The 24,016-nt window shown below is 45.0% G+C and overlaps 1 protein-coding gene across 1 annotated transcript; it reads right to left on the bottom strand.

Annotated features, from left to right (window-relative positions):
* Nucleotides 1-23,269: 23,269 nt before the first annotated feature.
* On the bottom strand, nt 23,270-23,755 carry SARC_06802 (hypothetical protein; the record flags this gene model as incomplete). The annotated part of the gene is made up of 2 exons (XM_014299277.1): nt 23,270-23,544; nt 23,599-23,755. The coding sequence occupies 2 exons, from the start codon at nt 23,753-23,755 to the stop codon at nt 23,270-23,272; spliced, it is 432 nt and encodes a 143-aa protein (XP_014154752.1).
* Between the last annotated feature and the right edge of the window lie 261 nt (nt 23,756-24,016).

The raw sequence follows: 24,016 nt of genomic DNA on the forward strand, positions 1-24,016 counted from the left end.
CCCTTGGGTATCATGACGTTACGCATCGGATCAGTAGCCTCCGCGATAGTATCACCAGGTAAGTCATCTGTCAAATTTGCGAACGGGACATGGCGGCGACCCAAAAAAATCACTGAAAGGTGCAGACTTATAGCGCCGTAATATCCAAAGGTTCTGATAAAACATAGTAAACGGTAGACGCTCATCCTTAGTTCCGGACAGCCAACACATAATGCGCGCGCACATTTGTAGGGTTTTTTTGTACCGTCGCTCTGCAGCACCCGAGGTCTGAGGGCAGTATGACTGAGATGTCTTGTGTATGATTCTGAGTGCCCGCGTAATCGATTTTACGTCTTTACGATAATATTCACAAATTGGATACTCTCGTTACTCTGAATATTACGAGAAGAATCATGCTCATCAAACACAGACATTGATTCTGTCACCATGGTCTGTGCATCCTTTACAGGTTTTGCCCGAAGAATACAGTACCCCAACGCCACATCCAATAGATGTGGAATAAACTTGTTTCATATAGTGGATCAATGTGGCCACCATAGGAATGAGATCCAATTGTATATGATCGCACGGGTACCGTGCGGCAATACTCATTAAAGGATGGAATCCCTTATTCATAGTATTATTGCCTAAAGCACGCACGACATAATTTACAGATCCCTTGTTCGAATTGTGCCCATCATTCCGTATGCGTTGCAAAGTTACCGCCGGCGCAGGATGCCCTTGTTCATGAAATTGCTATGTTAACTGTACGCGACGATTTTCTTCCTCGTGCCCTGGATAATTGATCACTGTTGCTCCCACACATACTTCAGCAGCCTGTCCCGCAATTTGTCGTGTACGTCTAGCCATCTCCTCCTGTGCCCAGTTGTCATGATAACGTCTAGCTATCTCCTCCTGTGCCCAGTTGTCATGATAACGTGTAATAGCTTCATCATATTCAGGCACTTCCTGAACCAGATCGCACCCGAACGATGGATTAACCTTCTAGCCAGAGGGAGGTGCAATACGTACAACACAGTATGCTCCCTTTCCACAGACTTGTGTGCCAAGTTTCAAGTATGTATGGGCCGTATGCGAGATAAGTAGCGGGTCCGTCTACATCAACGACAGGTGTAATGGAAACCACGGCGTCCGTGTGTTCAACGGTAAATATATTGTTGCAAACGCCTTGTCAGCCAACACCTTGCGCAGTACCTTATGTATAAGGCGTCAGGGTGGGTTCATCCATGCACTGCATATACTCCTGTCATATTTAACTCAAGTGGCACACCATCGACCGGGAAATTCAACCGTACTGCCAAATACGATTGTGTAAAAGTCAGACTAACCAGGCTGACTATCGATGTCAATAAGTTAACGTAAAAGAAAGTACGATTTCAAAGTGAATTTGCAGAATGTAATTTTAAGTTTAGCTTCAGCCCTTGATAATGAGCTAAAAGATTAGGGGATTTAAGACTGAGACTGTTGTCTTTATGGCTCCGCTTTAATCACTCAATACTTCGGTCTAGATTTATTTGGTGTCAGTAACTAATATCAGATTTCATTTCAATGGATGTTTGATATTTCATTCTATATCATTTCATGCCTCAAAACAATCTTCCAATCGCAATTACCAATAAAATAACTTTAAGTCCAACTTAAGAAAATCAAAAGAAATCAAAAACACAATGATGGTACAGTGAAATGTCTGTACCTATACCCCATCACATGGTACCTAGCTCTCTATCCCATTGAAGGCATAGACGGGCACATCTAGTCGGGTGGCTAGGGAGGATCATTTTCATGCCCCATTTCTCAGTGGGCTATCTCGCGCTGGGAGTATTTGGTAATACAACATGTGTCATCAAGTGTCAATATCACCTGAGACTCACTCAATTGTTATATCCCAATATTCTGATGGAAAACATATCATTGTAGAAAAACCATCTTATCAATATCAACAGAGTCCCCGGCCTCTGTCGTATACAATTATATTTCCAAATATCCCAAAATAGATTATTTGTTTGTTTGCTTTCTGCCAATTCAATAGATCTATATTTGATTATTTGATTATTATACAGATACAAATATCTACAATTGCGTTTCAACGTATACCAGGTTTTATAACCGTAAAAGCGTTTAAACGGTAATACGTTTATAGTATACGTTACCATGTGCTTCTACTATAGGGATAATATTATTTATTTCAAAAAAGATAGATTACAATGTATGTATGTTACAAAGTAGGGACATATGGTATGGCTCTCATAGCCATTTTAGTGGTTCGGGAAAGATCGATGGGAAGAAGTGGTTAGTAAATTCCCGTTTGAAGCCTGGGCCAAGTGAGTCGACGATGGAGGATATGCGCTGAGTCAATTTGGGCCGGTGCTGACAGAACACTGATACCATCGAATGTGTCATGTATTCGCTTGCTGACCTACTAAGTAGCGTACCCACCTCTGTGGTACGGATCGGGTCTGCGCCGTGTAGTGCCGTGGAATGGGTTAGTGCAGAGTACGAAATACCGAGTAGGACCAGGTTATCCGGCATAATTCGGTCGAGGAGCAAGGATGGGGGTGAGCCAATGCCGCACCAGACCACGGATGCATTCGGTATGTGCTGGCTGGTCTGGATCGTAAGTATAATAAACGGAACCAACAAGCGCGATGATTTGGTTTGAACCGAAATTTGGAAGTAGTACTTCAACAGCGTGATTAGCCGGGGTATGGGGAACATATGTTGATGTGTCAGAGGCGGGTGAGGGTACGGTGGTTCTTCTACATGCTGGAGAAAAGATACAAGGTGTTCGTGGAGGGTCCAGATACCGTGGAAGTCGTGGCACTCCTGTAATTGCTGGAGGAGGTCAGGGCCAATGGGCGGCAGTTTCGGGCCTACCAGGATGCGTCGAGTCAGTTGTTGGATGCAGGTAAAGTGGCTGGTGGTGAACTTGTGGCTACCGGGGCAGACAGGGCAGAGACAGCCGTCGGTGCGGTAGTCGAGTAATGTGAACATGTACGTATTCGTTACAATCATAGCACAGAGCCGGATTGGTGTGGGCTCGAAGCAACGGTTGAAGCTGTCGTGTCTGGCTTTGTCTCGGTTTGAAGTTGGCGGTTTACCCATAACCAGTTGGTAGTAGTATTGGCGCCGGGCCATTGCCGCGATCTCCTTGTTGGACCAGCGTTTTGTTGAGTTCTTCCTGATGTCGTCACAGCGTTGGCGGAGGGCTACATGGTCGAGTGTACGCCCGCCCGTGGTTTTGTGTACAGTTTTCAGGTGAGCATAGATACTGTACGGGAAGCGTAGTGATGGTTTGTCGTGGGCCCAGGCGGGTTACGTCAGAGGGGTGAGTGTATTTGTGCAGGCCATTGAATCGAGTTGTATTCCCAGGCAGCCTCCGACGTAGTCCGCGAATGGTCGCACGGGTAGCAGGCCACAAAAGTGTAATGAGTTTGCTTGATGTTTGGGAAACCGAGGGTATTTAGTGCCCGTGATAATGGCTGCTGCTTCGAACACGGAGTCCAACTCATCCTTCCATATAGGCGGAGTCCAGGCAATAATGTTCAGGCCATATGTAGCCGTGGATAGGATGAATATTTTGAACAGTACGAGTCGGTTGCGGGGGTGTTGCCAACTGAAGCCATGGAAGCCATAAGCGCGGAAAGAGGCGATACCTTGTTAGAGTACAATGTAGTACACTTGAAATAAAGTGCAAATGTATGTATTTATTTCTGACCTCACCTTTGGTTTTATACCTAAGGTGTTTGTGCTAGTGTTCAGCCGCTTGGGCTGGCCAGGGTCAAAACTCATATGGTCAGTATGAGAAACCTTATGCGGAACACTTTAACACTTCGATGCTTTTCTATTTCAACTTCTCTGCAATTAAATCTCACGCTGATCACATGATGCCTTTCCGCATAGGTTGTGACTCACATAGAACCGCAGCTATTATTAATATGTTGTGGTTGACAGGCTTAATCCACTCTCGGGAATCGGTTGAGAAACTAAATCTGCTCTCGGAAGTCAAGTAATAACTCAACTCTTGAGAGTAATTTGAGCAACTTGATTAGCTCTCGGGAGTGAGCTAACTCTGATGACTTAGCTCTCGGGAGTGAGCTAATTCTGATGACTTCCATAAATCAAAGATGGTTTCTTGCTGTAAAATCTGGTCTGTGACCTGTAGTCTCTCACTCCCCCTCAATTTTACAATCAACAAGGGCTGAAGTCTGAAGGCTGAAAATTGGAAACTAAAGACTAATGAAGGCTGAAGACCTAAGACCTGGATTGTGAAATTATTGACTCGGTAGATGGATTGGGCGATAGGCGTTGAACCAATGTATATTTGTCGAAGACGTTTACGAATTGGTGCTGTTGAGTATTGTCTCGATGAAAATCGTTGAAAACGGTGTTTTTTCTTCTTCTGAAGAGTAGACGATCTCCTGTACAGTGACAGGCTTCACGACTGGCGTGGATAATCTTCTGTATGGGGACATGCATAACAATTTCGCAAGTAAAAAGACTCGAGATTTTCTTGAAAAATGCATTTTGCTTACTGAATCGGTGTGTACTGTGGCGTGGATGCTGTGGGACAGCTCCCTTCTGCGTTGTGGCATATTGGTTTGACTTTGGGATGTGGCCTGTGAGGCTGAGACTCAGAGACTGTGAGGCTACGATTTTCTCTTGGGTCTTGGAATGTGCGGCTCATATGCTGCGGTCTGGCTGCTATCCTTAGTATGGTTGCTTTTGTGTGAGGTTGTGGTCCCTGTAGGGCCTGTGGGCTGTGAATTTCACAATTTTGTTTGTATCCTGCGAGTGAATTTCTATACAAATTGTCACAGGTATGCAACTTTTACGATATCACACATAAAAATTAAAAGAGCCAGTAAGTACTAATATCATGTGTATCAATAAATACAAATTGTCTGCGGGATTCAACTTTAACTTCAGAGTACTTTTATGCCAAAACACTGTCGCACAAGTAAATACTTGGGTGTTTATCGATAGGAACAATTATATGAACAAATATATAGTTATATATTGCGTGTACATTATTTATAATCTCATTTTTACATATAATACAAACAGTTTGTACACACTCTTTTTACAAGGTACGATATATCTGTATATTTTGCAGTCGGAGATAGAAGCACAAAGCATTTGACACCTGCTTACCTTAAAATACTTACCTTTATTACAAATTGGACTATGTTGATACTGGCATCCGAGTCATTAGTCTGTCACGTATGTCGGTAAACTTCTCTCGGCTGAGTGGCTTCGTGAAGAAATCACTGAGTAGTTGTTCTGATGGTATGTATTTTAGCTTGATGGTGTTGTTCGATGTGAGTTCTCTGATGTGATGATATCGTAGATCGACATGTTTTGTTCGGCGGGATTTCGTGATACCATTTCCCATCAGTATTGCTGACTTGTCGTCCTGTTTTATGGTGGTGGGTTCTACGAGCGGAATGCCGAATTCTGTGGAGAGATTCCTAGCCCATACTGCGCCTTTGGCTGTATCAGATTGTGCTACGTATCCTGCCTCTGCTGTAGACGTTGTTACTAGTCGTTGCAAGTTTGTTCCCCACATGAATGGTGCATCTGCTATAATGCCCACTCGCCAGGTGGTGGATCGTCTTGTTGTGTCATCGCTAGCAAAGCTACTGTCTACACTCAGATAGGGAATACATGGTTCTTTGTTCGTGTATTCAAGTCCGAAGTCCTGAGTGCCAGCGAGATACTTCAAACAGCGCTTGGCACCTCTGAAGTGGTGGTACTGAGGTGCTATCAGATAGCGACTTAGGATCGAAACTGCAAAGCATATATCCACTCGTATTTGATCTACAAGGTATCGTAGCTGACCTACTATCTTGTTGTATTGTGTGATTGTTGGGACGTCTGAGCTGGCCGCCTTTTTCGGGAGATATGCATGTTTGTCTGTTACTTCACAGTCCGATTCTAGAATTGGCACCCATGCTGGTTTACAATCTATCAACCCTCCTTATTCCTGCAATATTTATCTTAGGTATAGTCGTTGATGGTAACGTACTCTTCTAGAGTGTATTTCCACTTGGCACTTGAGAAATCATAACGGTAGGCCCATATCAACAGTGTTCCATTCGCCTTTCATTGCGTCAGCTAGTTTCTGTCTGTCGGTCTTACTCTGGCATGCTGCAATTTTGTCATCTACGTGTACGATAATGAAACAAGGTCCACTGTGTGTTTGTTTGATGAACAGTGCTCCATCCGATTGTGCTTGTTTACAACTGTGTTGTATAGCAAACCGATGGATAGCTTTAAACCAGTAGTGTCCGCTAGGTGGTAGACCGTATACGCAACGGTCAACTCGACATACAACCTTTGTGTCTCCTTGCTTGTGCCTTTCGTACAGTTTTTTCTGAGACGGGTCCAATAGATGTTCGATGAGATTGTATCCTTGCGGTACTCGCATGTAGCTAGGGGTATCCAGTTCTTGAGTGAGGTAGGCCGAGGGTGTATCGTATTGTCGAATGTCCATGTCATAGTGTGCCCTTAGAACTAGACAGATCCTGAGTGTTTCCTTGGCTACTACTGGGGCATAGCTTTCATCGTAATCGACCCCCTGTTTTGCATTGAATGCTGCTACATTCAGACGTGATTTGAGTCGTGTGACTTGTCCTTATTCATCCGTTTTTGCCTTGAAGACCCATCGAGGGGGGAATAATGATTTCTCTCGCGGTTTGTTGTCAGCCAGAGTGAATGCCTTGCGCTGTATCACCAAGCTCTCCATCTCCGAACGTGCTGATTCTTCCCAGTCGGCTGCATTTTGCATATCATATATACCTTTGTATGTTTTCGGTTCCATTGCTACAGTTGCTGAATTGACAGTGTATGTAGTGCTAGAAGTTCTCTTACGGTGGCTATCGTGATACCAGTCGACATTATTATCACCTATCGCGAGGTCCCGCAGTTCTCGAGAGACTTGGCGACCTTCTGCCGTTCTTCTAGCTATGGTTGCTTCGAGATCATGTTGTGCTTTGGTAGTCGCTGCAGAAGCCTCCGACTCGTTGGTACGTACTTTACTCTCAGCAGGTTGTTGTATTGACGATGAAGTTATTTGTAGTTGGTCTGAGTTGCTCGATTTGTGTATCACAGTGGACTGGGCTTGTTGGCTAAGCATATCTTCCGTTGTCGATGTTGTCCCTGCGTCTGTTTGGAAATCGACATTCTCGATTTGGAGGAATGTACTACTGTTCGTAGTGTCAGGTGGTGCGATAGCGGTTTTACATTTGTTATCTTCCCAGGCAAAGAATTCATCTTCGAATATATAGACGTCTCGGCTTTGTATTATACGTTTGGTCAGAGGTGGGTATATACGATACGAGTCCGGTGTTGTGTCCAAGGGTTGCGCAAGAAGAATGCCACCCAGTGCTTTGTCGTCGAGTTTGCCGTCTGGATCACGGTTTATGTATGCGATGTGACACCCGAATGTTCTGAACATATCTATCGGAAATGCATATCTTGTAAACTTCTCGTATGGGGATGAGCTCTTCTCGTTGGTGGGTATAGCATTGTATATGTTGGTAGTTTGAATCAGTGATTAAGCCCACATAGTAGTCGGTAGACGTGCATACTTCAGTTGTGCAAGCATTCTAGGGGCCAGTGTACCATGGAGTCTCTCTACCTTGCCATGGTATTGTGGCGTGGCCGTAGGTGCGTACCTCGAGCAGTATCCCAAATACGCAAGCATGCGCCTCGTTACGTTTGCTGTAAACTGTGAGCCTCGATCCATTTGTATGCACTGAACTCGGTGATGACTTAAGATGTACCATTCATCGAAGGTGTGTAACATAGCATCCAAAATTGTTGTCGCTTTCAGATCGCGGATCGGATACTCTTTGGCCATGCTAGAAAAGTCGTCTATGATTGATACATAGTGGGTGTTGGATCCTATTGACGTTACGAACGGTCCTATTATGTCCACGAAGACTAACTCGAGGGGCTCTGTAGCATGTTCGTGCTGTCGTTCCTTGTTTGTATTCTTGTTCTTCTTCTTAGCAATAGTGCATGCTTTGCATCGTTCCTCTGGTTGCCTTATGCAGGGTAAATCTTTTGGGACGTAGCTGGGGTGCGCGAACCTGTTGTGCCATGAAATCTGATTGACTTTCTCCAGCGATGGTTCCACTGTAGTCATAGCTATGTCGTCGATGTGCACACAGTATATTCTGTGTTTTTCATGTACTGTTATGGTTCCAAAGCTTGGTAGTAATATGTACATCATGCTGTTGGTGAATTCAAATGAGTAATGTCGCGCTGAGAGTAGGCTGATACTTAGTAGTGCAGTTTTAAATGTCGTATCAATGAGTACGTCCCCCAAGTTTCCTAGCTGAGCCACATACTTCGGATAAATGATTGTACCATCAGCTACTTCGAGCGCATACCGATCATTAATGCGCATGTTGCTGACGAGATGATGTTTGTGGTACTTATAGGGAAGTACGTGTATGGTGGCGCAACTATCGCAAGCTAGTCAGTATCCACCTCTGGAATCTCTATCTGACTGATCATTCACCTCCTTGTTGTCGATTGTAGGGTTAATTGTGGAGAATGCAATCTGTCTGTTTGCAGGTAACTGGTCATCAGATACTTGTGCTGACATACCTTTGTCTTGTCTGCCGTCATGAGCTTGGCGTCGATTGCTCTGGGATCTATATGTTCTGTCAATGTCTTGTGAATGTTAGATATCTCGTGAATATCTACCATCGTCGTAGTCGCGTCGATTGTACCTATCTACTCGGTAGTCCTGTCGGTCCTGATCATTGTGATTATCGTAGCGGTATTGGTAGCTGTTGTTTCTGTTGTACTGTTCCACACGAGTACGGTAGTCACGATTCGAATAAGGTCGGCGATGCTTGTCATTGTTTTTGGGCTTAAAATCTGTAGTCTCTCATGTCATGACGAAGACCAGGTTTGTCAATCCGTCGATCGTAACGTTTACGACCGTCGTGGTCACGATCCTGATTATGTGGGTTACCAGCAACGCATGATTTGATTAGAGCTTGTAGCTTACGGCATTGCCCGATGGAATGCCAACGATTATTGCAGAATGCACAATTTCCTGTCGATATAGCTGCATGCGCACCGTGCACAATGGTTGATGGGTCACTTTCATCTGGATCCAATGCGATGAGGTACGTGGTGAGCTCATCATACGACATGGCCATCATAACGGATGTCTTCAACATAATCTTAACAGTCTGATTATCGTCGTTTACAGGCTGCCGTAGAATAGCGCATAGGCTGTTGTTAGACTTCGTACCTCCGGCGTTCTTGAATTTCACAAATGCCGTGTTGAGACGACTGATAAGGCAGGCGTAGATTCGTTCCGTTCTTGCGTGATGCGGTTCAGTTTTCCTTCTAATGTCTGGATATTATCTTCGGTCAGGGCTTCAAACTCGAGTTTCAGTGCGGCAAAAGCTTCCCACGGCTTATCAATGAATTGGCTGATCTCCGTTTGCAGCTGTGGAGATAAGGTGCGGTTGATAATCTGATATGCCTCAGCGATTTCCTTGGGTGTCCATCGGTTGCCTCTAGATGGGGTTGGATCGGTCAATATTGTTGGGATTCCTTCACAATTCACGGATAGAATTGTTTGGGTTTTCCAAGGAAGCCAGTCAACCTTCGATTCGAGAATAGTGGTGGTCTTAATATCCTTAGAGTTCACAGTAGGCATATTGATAGCGCGAGATCAGAGTGACCTGATAAGTTGATAGAGTACAATGTAGTAGACTTTAAGTAAAGTGCAAATGTATGTATTTATTTCTGACCTCACCTTTGGTTTTATACCTAAGGTGTTTGTGCTAGTGTTCAGCCGCTTGGGCTGGCCAGGGTAAAACCTCATATGGTCAGTATGAGAAACCTTATGCGGAACACTTTAACACTTCGATGCTTTTCTATTTCAACTTCTCTGCAATTAAATCTCACGCTGATCACATGATGCCTTTCCGCATAGGTTGTGACTCACATAGAACCGCAGCTATTATTAATATGTTGTGGTTGAAAGGCTTAATCCACTCTCGGGAATCGGTTGAGAAACTAAATCTACTCTCGGAAGTCGGTTAAGTAATAACTCAACTCTTGAGAGTAATTTGAGCAACTTGATTAGCTCTCGGAAGTGAGCTAACTCTGATGACTTAGCTCTCGGGAGTGAGCTAATTCTGATGACTTCTACAAATCAAAGATGGTTTCTTGCTGTAAAATTTGGCCTGAGACCTGTAGTCTCTCATACCTAGAGACAATGCTGTAACCAGGGATTCCATATGTCTGGCGAGGTTGATCCCTGGTATTCCGTGAGAGAGTGGGAACCCCAGATATTTAGAGCGTTTCAGTTTGGAATGTGTGGGCGACATCTTCAGGAGGAGGTAACGTATGTTCCAAGGTGCGTCTGAAAGCGTCGGCGTGATAAGCTCACCTTTTATACGGAGGGTTAGCGCCACGTGTCGCAAGTAAACCCGCTAATTTCTCACAGTCCCCCCCCCTCAGCTTGAAAATTACAATGTTGGCTTATATGTAATTTGAAGCACATAAACTCAAAAAGCTCACGTGAATTGTACAAGCGAAAAGAAGCAACGGGTTTCGATCATATAATGGCCTCAATGCTTACAGTATATTCTCTTAGACAAAGTATACTTAGACTTTATAAGTTACTCGGTTACTCTATTGCGTGTGGGTTTAGGTCGTTGAGGTCCCCGATGGTGGATGGGACGTTTCTTAGTGCCTTTAGGAGGTACATACATTCCATGGTCCTTGAAACTTGGGAATGAATGACGTCTGTGTATAAGCCTTGACTACATCAGGACGTTTGTTTGTAGGTAAGATAGCTTCTGCGTCTGCCTTGTTCTTATGTAGACGTTTACGAAACTCCTTATTAAAAGCCCTCAATACATCTGGATCATCGAATACCGATGGAGGTAGATCGTATTGCGCGCCATCTGCAAACTCTGTTGTGTAGTAAGTGATATCCTCATGTTTGTACTTCCCCAGAATTTTCTTAACCTCGTAAGACGTAAGAGGTGTAGTAGCTTCACGTGTGCGACGAAGGATGATTTCTGTCGTTGGAATTCGATGTGATCCGATATTAAGAGCACTTGAACCGTCAACGTTATTAACTTCGTAAGTTCCGCTCTTCGTATCGGCCACTGAAATCTTGAATGTTCCAATGTATTTAGCCGTAAACACAGCTGTATCGGAGTTGCGAGCCATAATGTTGACTATGTCGCCTACCTCAAACTCGACTATATTCTTCGAATCATTCCATCACTTCTGTCTCTTCTTGAACGCGATGTCCTTCATCTCTCTCAAACAAGGAAAGACGACGTCTCTGGTACGACGCATCTTCTATAGCCATGGTAACACATGATCTTCTTGAAAGTCCTTGTTAAAAGGTACTTGTAGTTCACTATAACGACCCCTGAAATTATGAGCGGATGTTGATATATATATATATATATATATATATACCAGTGACTGAATCCGGTGTCTCGTTCATTTGTGTCTGTACCCAGTTAATTGAGTATGGCCACAAGTCAGCATCGTCTAGTAACACTCCACGCATGAACCTCTTCATCTTTCTGTGTCGCACCTCACTCGCACCTTGTGTCTGAGGCTTATAAGGTACACCCATTTTGTGGCATGATCTCGCAACGAGCAACAATGCCGTCATGACGTCTCCTATAAACTCACTACCGTTGTTGGTACATACAATAGCTGGCCAGCCGAAATCTGCGAAACACTTATAAATGCACTCAGCCACTGTTTACATTGATTTGTCTTTCAAAGGATATAATACATTATATCTTGAAGCGACATAAAAAATGTGGCAGGCATACTTATCTTTCGTGTGTTCGGACGTGGGTAGCTCCACCAAATCAATGATAACCCTGCCCCATGGCTCGTCTTCCGATACACTCCGCAATGGGGCATATCCATAGCGCTTGATCCGGTTAACTTCGCAGTCGTTGCATTCGTGATACACCTGATATATATTGCTTGAGCTATGGGTGTACAATTCCGTATCTCTTACCTTCTTTCTCAGTCCTAGCCTTATCCATGTGTTTAAGTGTATGATTCTGGTTTAACCACTTCAGAATGTCATCCTCCGATGATCTTGCCGTATCAAAGTCTGTAGGTGAGGATTCCACTACTACATCACCAGGACTCGAAGACTCGTCGTGTCCAATCTCGTAAAGACTCGTCTGGTCCAATCTCGCCTGAAAGGTCGGCCGTGTGAATTCTACTAATGTTCTCTTTGTCCATTAGTTGAGTTACATGGTCGTATACATTTGGAAAATCATTCATCAACTGTTTGAGTAGCCTGGTCTCGGCTTCGTATGCAGTTGCTCTGTCAGAACGTATCTTCTTGTAAAATGCTTTTGCTAGTGATGAGTTCCTTTTCGCTTCTTTAAGATCGGATTGTACCTCTGTGACGCATACTGCAGGTGCGTGTGTCGCCCCAGCCTCTCGGTGAGACTTAGGTGTCAAGAGTGAAATCTTGGATTCTTCGACCTTACGTTTGAAGGTCTCGGATGGTGTCCATTTGTTGGTTCCAACTGGACTTATTCGACATATTATTGTATGTCGCCAAGGAGTCTTCTGGACTGCACGGGTACCCTGATAGAGGAAAGTATCTACCTCTCTATCCACATATATGGGCTCACATTGTATCATCGATATCAACTGTGGTAGCCATTTATCTGAATGTCTTAGGGGACAACCCAACGTGATGGTAGCATCTTGTATATGAACATAATTCAGCAACTGTGGTATTAACAACCACGGTGGATTCTCATCGGATAAATCGATTTGAAACCCATCACCGTCTGGATGTTCCAGAGTCCGGTATCACGGCAGTTGCGCATTATGACGTGCTGCAAACATATCAATGGTATGTGGTCCATGTATGTTGTCTGCAATTTTAAACCACCTAGGATTGACCATCCGATCCGTAGCTAGCAATTCTCGGACCATCTTGTTGAAATCCGGTACAAAGCGTGACAGCGTATCCGGTAAGTGATTGTGTATGCCCGGTATATGTGTTATGCTGAAAGAAAATTTCGCGATCGTATCGTGCCATCGACTGACCAATTGTGAATTGGGGTTCATGTCTTTTAAATGTTGCAACGATTTCTGGTCGCACAGTATATTAAAGTGTGTACCATAAAGGTAGTCCTTAAAATGAGTGAGTGCAGTTACAATAGCTAGTAGCTCTTGTTGCACTGTCGGATAATTGATTTGTGACGAGTTCATAGCCCTGCTAAAGAACTGCACGTATCTCGGCTTCCCGTCAATCATTTGGTACAGCACGCCTCCCAACGCCATGTCGGATGCATCTGTAGCCACCATGGAGGGCACTCCATCTTTTGATGACTGGGCTACGGGGGCTTGTTAAATCACTGTTTTGAGCTGCTTAAAGGCATCATCACACTCTTTGGTCCACAACGCTCCTAGTTTGCCTTTGTGACATCTTAATGTCCGAAAGGTTTAAGGTAGCTTGCCAGGTGTAGAACTCCATCTGACAGGAAGTTGACGAATCCACACATGCTATTAACATCTTTGCCTGTAGTGAGAGTTCTCCAATCCAGTAAGTGTTCTACCTTTCCAGGATCGATCATAGTACTTTCCCCGGATACACGGTAGCCCAACAGCTGTATCTCGTTTACACCGAAATGACATTTCTTGCTGTTGATCTTAAACTTGTGTTTGTTGAGCCTTGCCAGTACTTCCCTCACAACTCTGTTATGCTCCTCTTTAGTCTTGGTAAACACAACAATGTTATCGATATACACCTGCACATTGTCCATGTCTCTAAACAGGCCCTGCATGATGTGTTGAAAGAAGGCTGGTAACATATGTAGACCAAAAGGGGCTCTTTTGAATGAATATTGTTGTCCATCCGAAGTGAAGGTAAAATACTTCCGGTGTGGTTTGTATATTTTCATTTGATGGTAGCCTTGCTTCAAATCGATGATCGAAAATATCTTCGCTCCTTCCATTCTTCTCAGCAATTCGTTGATTCTTGGTAGATGAAAGTTGTATGTGGGTGTAAGATCGGTTATAGGACTCATATCCAAACACACGCGAACCTTCTTTAACGTACCATCAGAGCTGAACTGGTCTACAGCCAAGAGCGCTAAGTTGACAGGGGTAGGTTCGTGGTTGACTGCGATTACTCCGTTTTCCAACCATGCTTTAACTTTTTCTCGTACCACTTGTTCATGATGCCACGCTACGTAGTTCCGCGTTGGACATTTCAACTTCGAAAAGTCTACTTTTATCAAGTCTAAGCTCATGTATCCGTTGTTGAATTTAAACTGAGCCCAGTCGGTGATCTTTATCTTGTTGTTCTCAAAAATAAGATCCTTTAGCTTCTCTGTGAATTGGGGTATCATTTCTTTCACAGTCTTAGAAGGCTTCTATACAGGCTTCAGCAGATTGTCATCTGACTGATCTTTCTGTCGGTCAATGTTTGTCGGCAAACAGGTACTCGTTATACCTAACGACAACAAATCTCCCATCCCCACTATTAAATCGTAATCTGGCGAAGTGTTACACAACTGCTTTAGTCATTGTGGTCCGTTGATCTGTAAGGGTAAACCTTTAGTCTACGGCCATGTCATGACACGTATTCTCCCTTTCGTCAGCTAATTTTAACATAGTAGGTTCTTATTTACGAGTTACATCAGTTATCTTACAGAATCTCGATGATATACATGAAATTTGCGAGCCCGGATCCAACAACGCTTTACAATCTGCTCACTTCGCAATAAAATGTTTACATTTCTCTGCGTGCCTGCCATTCCAGCGTCCATTCGGCTCAAGTTGGGTCATGCGCCAGCTGCAATCTTTCTCAGCACAGTCCTTGGTCTCCTTGTACTTCGGTTTAGGAGGATTGGCTGCCTGATTAGACTTATTGCCCAAAGTCCCGCGAGTGTTGACATTGTTCTTTTGACCATCAGCACATATATTAGAGGAGGTCATGTGCGTTATAGATACATGGCTTCCGCTACACACAACATAAAAGAGTCACTCGCATGCCTACACGAAATGTTGAGATCACATTCAATTGAATGTGATCTCATTTAATAAAAAACATAATAATGTACGGATAAATATAAGGGGCGGTTACCATTATGTTATATAATGATTCTAATAACATTGTACTATCCTCTTTCTTCTATCATCACAGGGTTGACCGCGTGCGACACCCTTGTATGTGACGCTCACCAACCCTGGGTATCAGTGACAACTCCCTGTTGTTCCTGACCATATCGTATTATACCATTAAACCTATTTACTCTGGTCTGCTCTTGTTCTTAATGACTCGAAGTGCTATGTATGATATGCGCGTGGTGTGATGTCCTCATGAGCATACTTGAGATGGGCAATCTTTCCGTGACTCCGTCACAGCGCCTTACATGTTCCGCCTGCCACACCAATAGGGTTTCACATGTTCCGTCGTCTACGTAATAGTGTCTCAACTGTATCGCCTCCTGCGTAACACATCGCACATATTCCGCCTGCTGCGTAATAATGTCGTACACGTTCCGCCGTCTACGTAATAGTGTTACCCATGGTATCGTTTGGTACGTAATAATGCTATCCAAATAAGCACCATTCATAGCGACTATGCAACACGCTTGAGGCTGCGGGTTCCTACCGACTCTCAAGTGTTCGCGCAAAGTTCAATGCTGCGTGTCCTCAGGGTTGCTCACCTCTGAGTAAGAGTCAACAGGGTACTCGCCTGTACTCTCAGCATCTAAACAACCATACGGTCTATTCTGTCAACTATGATAGTGCCATGCAACACGCTAGTGAGGCTGCGGTTGCTCACCGACTTCAAAGTGCCTACGCAAAGTTCAATGCGCCGTGTCCTCAGGGTTGCTCGCCACTTAGTTAGAGTCAACAGGGTGCTCGCCTGTACTCTAAGCATATATATATACTTGCCACTCACCACCACCACTCGTGTTTAGCGACGTTTGGCGTCGTGTGTTTGTTTGTTTCTATGTCTGTTACATTAGTGCTGCGCGTATGTTATTATGACACTAGTGTAAGCTCTTGTATGTTTATATGTGCGTGATGTCTTCGTATAGTGTATGATGTAGCAAATTACTTATATCATTTCCGTTGTTGTCGAATATGTATCATGCTTATCTATCGTAATGTATGTAAGCAATGTGTCTTCTAATATTGATCTGTGCAGCTCGTGCATCATATATAGTCTAATACAGGTATCTACTCTATATATAACAGCTTCTATTAAAAGAATATTACTGCTCTAACATCGACTATCGGTTATATGAATGTGTTGTCATCACACATGAGCGCAGCAACGTCGCAGCCTCGGCCAGACATACCATCGACCCAGGCTGCTCTAACCTTGTACCAGGCGTCGTTGTCGTCGACTCTCACGCGTTTGAATCTGTTTGCGATATGCGGACACGACGTTGGGATCGTCAAAGGCATCGGCTGTCACCCATGTAGGAGATCCTTCCAACCAGCGTACCAAATATTCCGACTGTTGAGTCGCCTCATTATGACGGTGCGATATGATGTGTCGAAATGTCGAACCGCCCTCTCTCCATAGAGATTCATCAAGTGGTGGTTCCGTAGCCCGATGTACAAGCCGAATAGTCTCCACATTCACGGGTCGGTCTCTGAGCTCAGGCGGCTTGCTGCCATTCTTTGCTCGTAGATGGTATCTCTGATTTTCCCGACTATAAATCATCACATACGGACCAAGCAGTGGTTTTATGGCTTTGGTCGTTGCTCCCTGAGCGAGTATCATGACGACGTCCCCCATCTTAAATTCAATCAAATCAAATTTACGCATTTGATCCGTAGCCGCTGCCATGGCATCAGTATACTTAATCGTTTCTGATGAAGTTTTGGTAGTATAGTCTTCTCCAAATCATCCAGCCTCTTTAACCATGCATCATTCGAGGTAGGAATATGACCAGATAAGTCATCAGTCATGTTTGCAAACGGGACATGTCGTCGACCAAAATAAACGCTGAATGGTGCTGACTTGTGACGTCGTGATATCCGAAGGTTCTGGTATAACATAGTAAACAGTAGACGTTCATCCCACAACTCCGGACTACCAACACACAATGCGCGCACGAATTTGTGGATTTCCTTATGTCGGCGCTCCGCCGCGCCCAACGTTTGCGGGCGGTATGGTTGGGACGTCTTGTGTATTATGCCCAACGCTCGTGTGATGAATTTGACAATATTGGTTACAAATTTGGTGCCCTCGTCACTCTGAATCTTACGAGGAAATCCATGCTCACCAAACACTGACACTGACTATGCCGCCACTGTCTTTGCATCCTTTGCAGGTATCACCCGTAGAATAGAGTAGCCCGACGCCACATCAAGCACATGTAAAATATATTTGTTTCCTCTAGTGGATGTGACCGCCATAGGAATGAGATCCATTTGTATGTGATCCCAGGGATACCGAGCGGTAATATTCATTAAAGGATGAAAACCTTTCTTCATCGTATCGTTGCACAAGCATGTGCGACATAACTTGCGGTCCTCTTCTGTGATTGGAAGCATCTGGAACCAGTTATGTCCATCGTCGCGCATCTGTTGTGCTGTAACTGCTGGGGCCGGATGTCCTTGTTCATGAAATTGCCATGTCAACTTTACACGACGGTTCGCTTCCTCGTGCCCTGGATGATTCATCACTGTAGCCCCCGCACATATCTCAGGAATTTGTGCAGCTATCTGTCGCGTTCGTTTCGTCATCACCGGTTGTGCCCAGTTTTTCTGATAACGTGTACCAGCGTCTTCACATACAGGTTCCTCCAAGCCTAAGCCACACCAAAATGATGGATTGACTTTGTACCCAGATGGAGGGCCAACACGTGCCACGATGGTATACTCCCACGGGTATTTACCACAAGCCTGGGAGCCGTGCTTCAAGAATGTGTGAGCCGTACTTGGGATAAGTAGCGGGTCTGCTTGCATCATCGATAGAAGTAAAGGGAACCATGGCGCACGTGTGTTTAACGGTAAATATATTGTTGCCGACGCCTTGTCCTTCATCACCTTACGCAACACCTTATGTATAAGACGCCACGGTGGGTTCATCCATGCGTTGTATTTACTCCAGTCAAACTTATACGCCCCGCCATCCTTGTCGTATGACCAGTATTGGCAAAGCTGAGCGTTATGACTCGAGGCAAAAGCGTCGACGTCGTTTGGTCCAAAGTGCTTCTGGATCTGGCCGAAGAAATCCGGAAACAACTTCCAACATGACGTATAGAACACCGCGGGGTAGTTGACATCCGCCGTGCCCTCATGAACACGACTCCACATGTCTGGCAACTTGTTCAGTTCTCCATGTACATGTGTAGTAGTAAAATTGAACTGTGCAATAATATGATGCCATCGCTGCAACATACTATTCAGCTTTAGCTGAGTGTTCATATATATGAGAGCCTTATGGTCGGTGTGTACAGTAAACCGTTGTCCAATGAGATGATCATGAAAGCGAACCAAAGCACCGGTAAGTGCTAGTAAATCTTTCATCGGGGTTGCATATATCTGTTGTGCCTTGTTGAGAGTTTTCGAGAAGAACATCAGGTAATGTTTGCGTCCGTCAATCAATTGAAACAATGCGCCACTAATTACATAATCGCTTGCATCCGTCTCTAACTCAAGTGGTACACCAACAACACGAAAGTTCAACCTGGCTGCCGATACGATAGCCTCCTTCATCTGATCCCACGCCAATTAATGTTCTGGCTTCCAACGATCCCCAATGGGCTCTTTTGGCTTAAGTTTAGAGAATGTTCGGAGTGGAGCTACCTTGTGTGCAACGTTCGGTAAATGCTCATGTAGAAAGCTTGCTAATCCTAACGCAGAGGCAATATCCCTTTGACATCATGGAACTGGCCAGTCAATTAAACGTTGCTGCTTCTCATGATCCACGTCAATGCCTTTAGCTGATATCTTCTTTCCCGGGACCATCGCCTCTCGCACCGCAAAGTGACATTTCTTCTGATTAAGTCTGAAGTTATTCTCCGTCAAGCGTCGAATGACTTCTTGAACCGTAGCAATGTGCTCCTCGTAATCGTCCGATGCAATTATTAGATCATCAACATAGCATTGCACGTCCAGTCCTGCCATCAAATTACTGATTGTACGTTGAAATTGGGACGTGAGTGTCGTCAATCCAAAGGGAACCGACGTAAACGAGTACTGCTGACTGATTCATGTAAACGAGAGAATGTGCTGCGAATCGACGTGCACCGGTAACCGATGGTACGCGGCCGATAAGTCCAACGTGGTGTAGTAACGCTTGCCCTTCAAGTTGCTGCTGATTTCGTTGACCTTCGGAAGCGTAAACTGATCGCCCGGAATAAGAGCGTTAATCTGCCGCAGATCCAAACACACGCGCACCTTAATAAGTTCACCCGACGGTGTGAATGATGGTACTGCCAACAAAGGAAGGTTAATGATCGACGCCGATGTTCGACGATTGGTGATCAGTTCGTGTTCCCATTTGCTTACTTGCTTCGTTACATGTGGTTTGTATTTGTCCGATACAAAATTTCTTGTCTGCCGACGTAGGCCCAGGAGTTTATCCCGAGGAATAGGGAGTGACACCTCACTACCCGGGAGTGTGCAGCGAGCTGCATCCAGAATAGTGTCATTAGCATCCAGGTATTGGCGTAGGCGTGCGCGTATATCACCTGGCTTGGACAAGTCTGGGCCATTCGAAGATTGATTGGTTCCAGTAGTTCATCCATAACATTACGATTAATCTCTGGAAATGTAAATACTAATCCGGATAAGCCTAATCCCAACCCACCCATAATATCCATACCCAAAATTATATCAATGTTATCCGGTAGGTTCATAAGTTCAAATGTACAACCCTCAGTAGCAGCTGACCCGTACTGGACCTTTGTTGCTTGTGTTTTGCCCAAGTGTGGAGTCCTGAAGGCTTTGTCCGCCAAGTATATGTGACTATCCTTGGCCGGTGGTGTAATAGAGAGGTGTGCCTTAGCTGCAGATGCCTGACGGTTGCCTGACGGTTGGCCCCCGTGTCAATAAGGGTGCGCATGTCATGTCCGTTCACTTGCAAAGTAACATATACACGGTTGTTAGTAGGAAACAGTTTATCTTTTACTGCAAATATTTTTTGTTGCCGTACGACCAAATGACATGCACATGTTCACATCAGGCACCCCAGCCTGTCAGTCCGAATCTGTTCCAACTTCCCAACCATCGGGTGTCTGCTCTTCTTCCATCAACTCATCGTCACTCTGCACATACGACTCCTCGACCAAATCATGAATGTGCATCACTTCAGTCTCTCCCGTCTCGGTGGTTGGTTGATCAGGCATAATATCACCATCCACTAAGTTAACACGGGGTCGGAAATTAGTACCCGATCCGTGAGTCCCGCGTGTCGATGTGTTTGTAGCCGATGTACGTTGAACTGTAGCCCCACCATTTTTTGTGCGGCTACCTGTGCTAGTCTGGACCGGTACTCGTTGTAAGTTAGGACAACGACTTGCATGTCCTGGTCCCGGCGGAATGTTTTGTTCACATGGCCGACAACGAACCCCTGGGTTCGATATAGGCGGTGCATGCGGGTTGGCGCGTGTATTCGCTCCCGTACGCAAATTTGAGCGTGATCGCGAGTTCCCCAGAATTCGTAGAGGTCGCGAAAACTTGTCTTGGGCGATTTTCTTCTGCTTTGTCAATGTTCACACGGGATACATCGCGCATCTTTTCAGTCGAGCAGTTTCGCCACTGTGGATGCATTCGAAGAGTATCCCGGTAGTACTCCCCACCTGCAGCTTGGCGTATATGGTTAAGTGTACCATGGTTGCGGTATACTTGTAGGGGGTTTTCATACCGTCGCATTTCCATGAACTCCACCTGGCGTTCAAAATCACGAATCTGAGTATCAAGCGGCACCGATGGCTTCAGCTTCATGCATGCTAACACCTGGCGGTATGCATTATCCTCCAGATCTTGCTCTTGTGTACGTACAATAAAAGCAGTGGCAGCCTCAAATGTCATAGACTGTAATTTTTGCTCGTTTTTCACAATAAAATCCAATAGCGCCTTAGGGACCCCTTCATGCTGTAGAGCTCGATGTAAACCCATTTGCATATGAATCGGTTCTAGTTTGTGGAATCGCGCATTCTTATGCCAGTCCAAGATAAAAGCATGTAACTGTATCTTCTGCGGATTGTCCAAATAATAATTGCCCTGTGGGTTGGGTGGCCATTCCTTCGGTGTTCGTTTGTCGACCGTCTTCAGAGTCTCATTCGACGCACGAATTAGACCCCGTAGTGCACGCGCATCGTCTATGCGTCCATCCGCTTCTGCCTGCATCATTCGTTGGGTCAGTTGAAAAACTTGCATTTTCATCTCGGCCGCTGTCGATGCAGTAATGCTAGGCTCCATAGGTTCCGAGCCCTTATGACGTTTCACTGGCTGTGGGTCTTCCAAGTAGCGGTCGTGATGAACAGGAAGGTGCTTGCGGTATGCAATCGTATCAATAGGGCATTCGCCGAATCCTGAGAATTCTCCTGTAGCTCATCTGGTGAACGTGGTTTACGGTGACGTTGCAACTTATCACAAAATAAGTTCGTTGCTACACGACTCTGGTTCATCTGTTGCTACGGGGACTTCATTACTCTGCGGAAGGCATCAAAGGAACGGTTTGCCGACGACGATAAATTCCGAGGAGTGTCCATGTCCAAGTGTAAATCCGCAGGTTCCAAAAGAAAATTCTACCAGGCGATTTCACCAAGGGTTTCGAGTCCTGATACCAATCCGGACCATTAGGCGGCATCTCATCAGGGGTCGGAATTGTTTGTGCCCGATTTTGAGTGTTTGTTAACAATCGCGCTCTGCGAGTAGCATGGAGATTATCGTTCGATGCCTGATACCAATCCGGACCATTAGCCGGCATCTCCTCAGGGGTCGGAATCGTTTGTGCCCGATTTTGAGCGTTCTGTAACAACCGCTCTTTGCGAGTGATCTGGACATTACCGTAAGAAGCCACCTGAGGTATAGGCTTCGTCCGTCCAATTTTACGTTTCACGGGGCTAATTTGGTTCATGTTGTTGACCCTGCCTGAGTTGGGTATTGAAGAGCCCAACGTTGTTGCACTGTCGGTTCGGTCTGAGTCTCAGAAAAGTCCTCATCCACTGTCGCCTGGTCCAAGTCCTGGGGTGTAGACGTGTCAATATCCGCCAGTGACAACTCACGGAATTGGCGGAGTTGCTCTTGAATAAGATGAATATTGTCCGTGGCCTCCTGCACATGCATCATCGTATTCAGGTGTCCTTCTACATCAGAAATCCAATTTGGGGACTGTTGAAGCTTACCCAAGGTTTTAATTGAGTATTGGCCCTCCGAAAGCAAACGGGTTAATTCCAAATGGATTTCGACCTTCTTGGCATCTTCAGGTGCAGGTTTCTTGGCAAGTGCTGACTCCACCTTATCGCATAGCTCGGTTAAACGGCGAAGATTTCGAATCAACCGTCTCAACAACCGATCACAAGCTTTCTTACCCACCATTGGCAACGGTCTAGTCTTGGGTCCCGTCATTGTTGATAAAAATAAAAATAAAAATATTAAATTGAACTAAGTTGTTTCTTAGTTGATTTAATCTTCAAAGAATGTAGTATAATAAATACAGTAGTTCGGTGACTTAAAAATGTAGTCAAAACCAAGTGACACTTAATAAAGAGTATTAAGTCTGAAAAAGGTGAACTCGGTCAGAAGTGCCGCTATGAACGACGCGTCTGCTGTATTTATTAATCACGTTCCTATGTGGGACGAGATTTTCTCCGGCAGATTGTGAAAATCTCCGTATCTAAGATTATGGTCTCCTAGTTACTAAGTAATGATGACATCTGATGAGTCATCATTCTTTCTCACTAACTTATATATTCCACTATCTAGTCCGGTCCCCGGGTCCGTCCTTCAATAAAATTCTCTTAGGCCCGAGCCTCTGATTCGGTCCTAAATATTTCCCTTAGGTTCGGTCCTGTGGTCCGATCCTAAATTCCTCTTGTCAGTCCGGTCCTCTGGTCCGGTCCTAAATCCCCGTATACGGTACTTTTGGGTGACAGCCGATGCCTTTGACGACCCCAACGTCGTGCCCGTATATCGCAAACGGATTCAAACGCATGAGAGTCGACGACAACGACGCCTGGTACAAGGTTAGAGCAGCCTGGGTCGATGGTATGTCTGACAAGCACCTTGCACTTGCTTATTCTTTTTTTCCTTTGTTGTTTCCCGTACCCGTATGAGAATCTCGACCGTTACCTGGTCCTCCATTCGTGTTGGGCATTGTCTTCTTAGTAGATGGTGTGAATTTCACCACAGAATTCGGCCGTTTCGAAAACGTCTGGTCTGCTCTCGAATAAAATTCAGTCCAAGACAAGTCGGCGAGTTTCATGATGCCGTAAGTTGGCCCTTTAATCGAAATCTCACGTACCTTGTCTGGGAAAGATTGATTGATATCTGCGTACAACACTTCCTGGTCTTTTCGGTGAAAAGCCGCCCAAAAAATTGTTTGTACCCACAACACGCACATACTCAGTTTGTCTGGTGACATTTCTTGCGTCTCAGCGCGTGATATATGGGTGTCCAGTTCCAAGAGGTAGTGTGACACTGGTGTTCCTTCGTCCGGTGGCACCATTATCGATACCAATAGTTCCGGCCTAGGATCTGTTGAGAACAGATGGACTATCATCTCGCTCTGCTCCTCTCACGTCTTCAGCTTTGTTATAGCAGCCTTAGCCTTCTCCAACTTATTATTTTTATAAGATGACGGCTTAAAACTCTGTTGCGCAGCCTCAAACCATAGGTTCTTATATAAATTCGCAGAAAGCATGATTTGACCAAACTCTTTCAAAGCTCGCGACAAAAACGCTAAGTTACTTGTATGGATTGGGTCCTTATGGTCTTTTCGATCTGGACGATACGTAGTGGGTAACTTACCTATGTCCTTGAC

The sequence above is a fragment of the Sphaeroforma arctica genome (genome assembly GCF_001186125.1).
Source record: "Sphaeroforma arctica JP610 unplaced genomic scaffold supercont1.503, whole genome shotgun sequence".
NCBI classification, from domain to species: domain Eukaryota; class Ichthyosporea; order Ichthyophonida; genus Sphaeroforma; species Sphaeroforma arctica.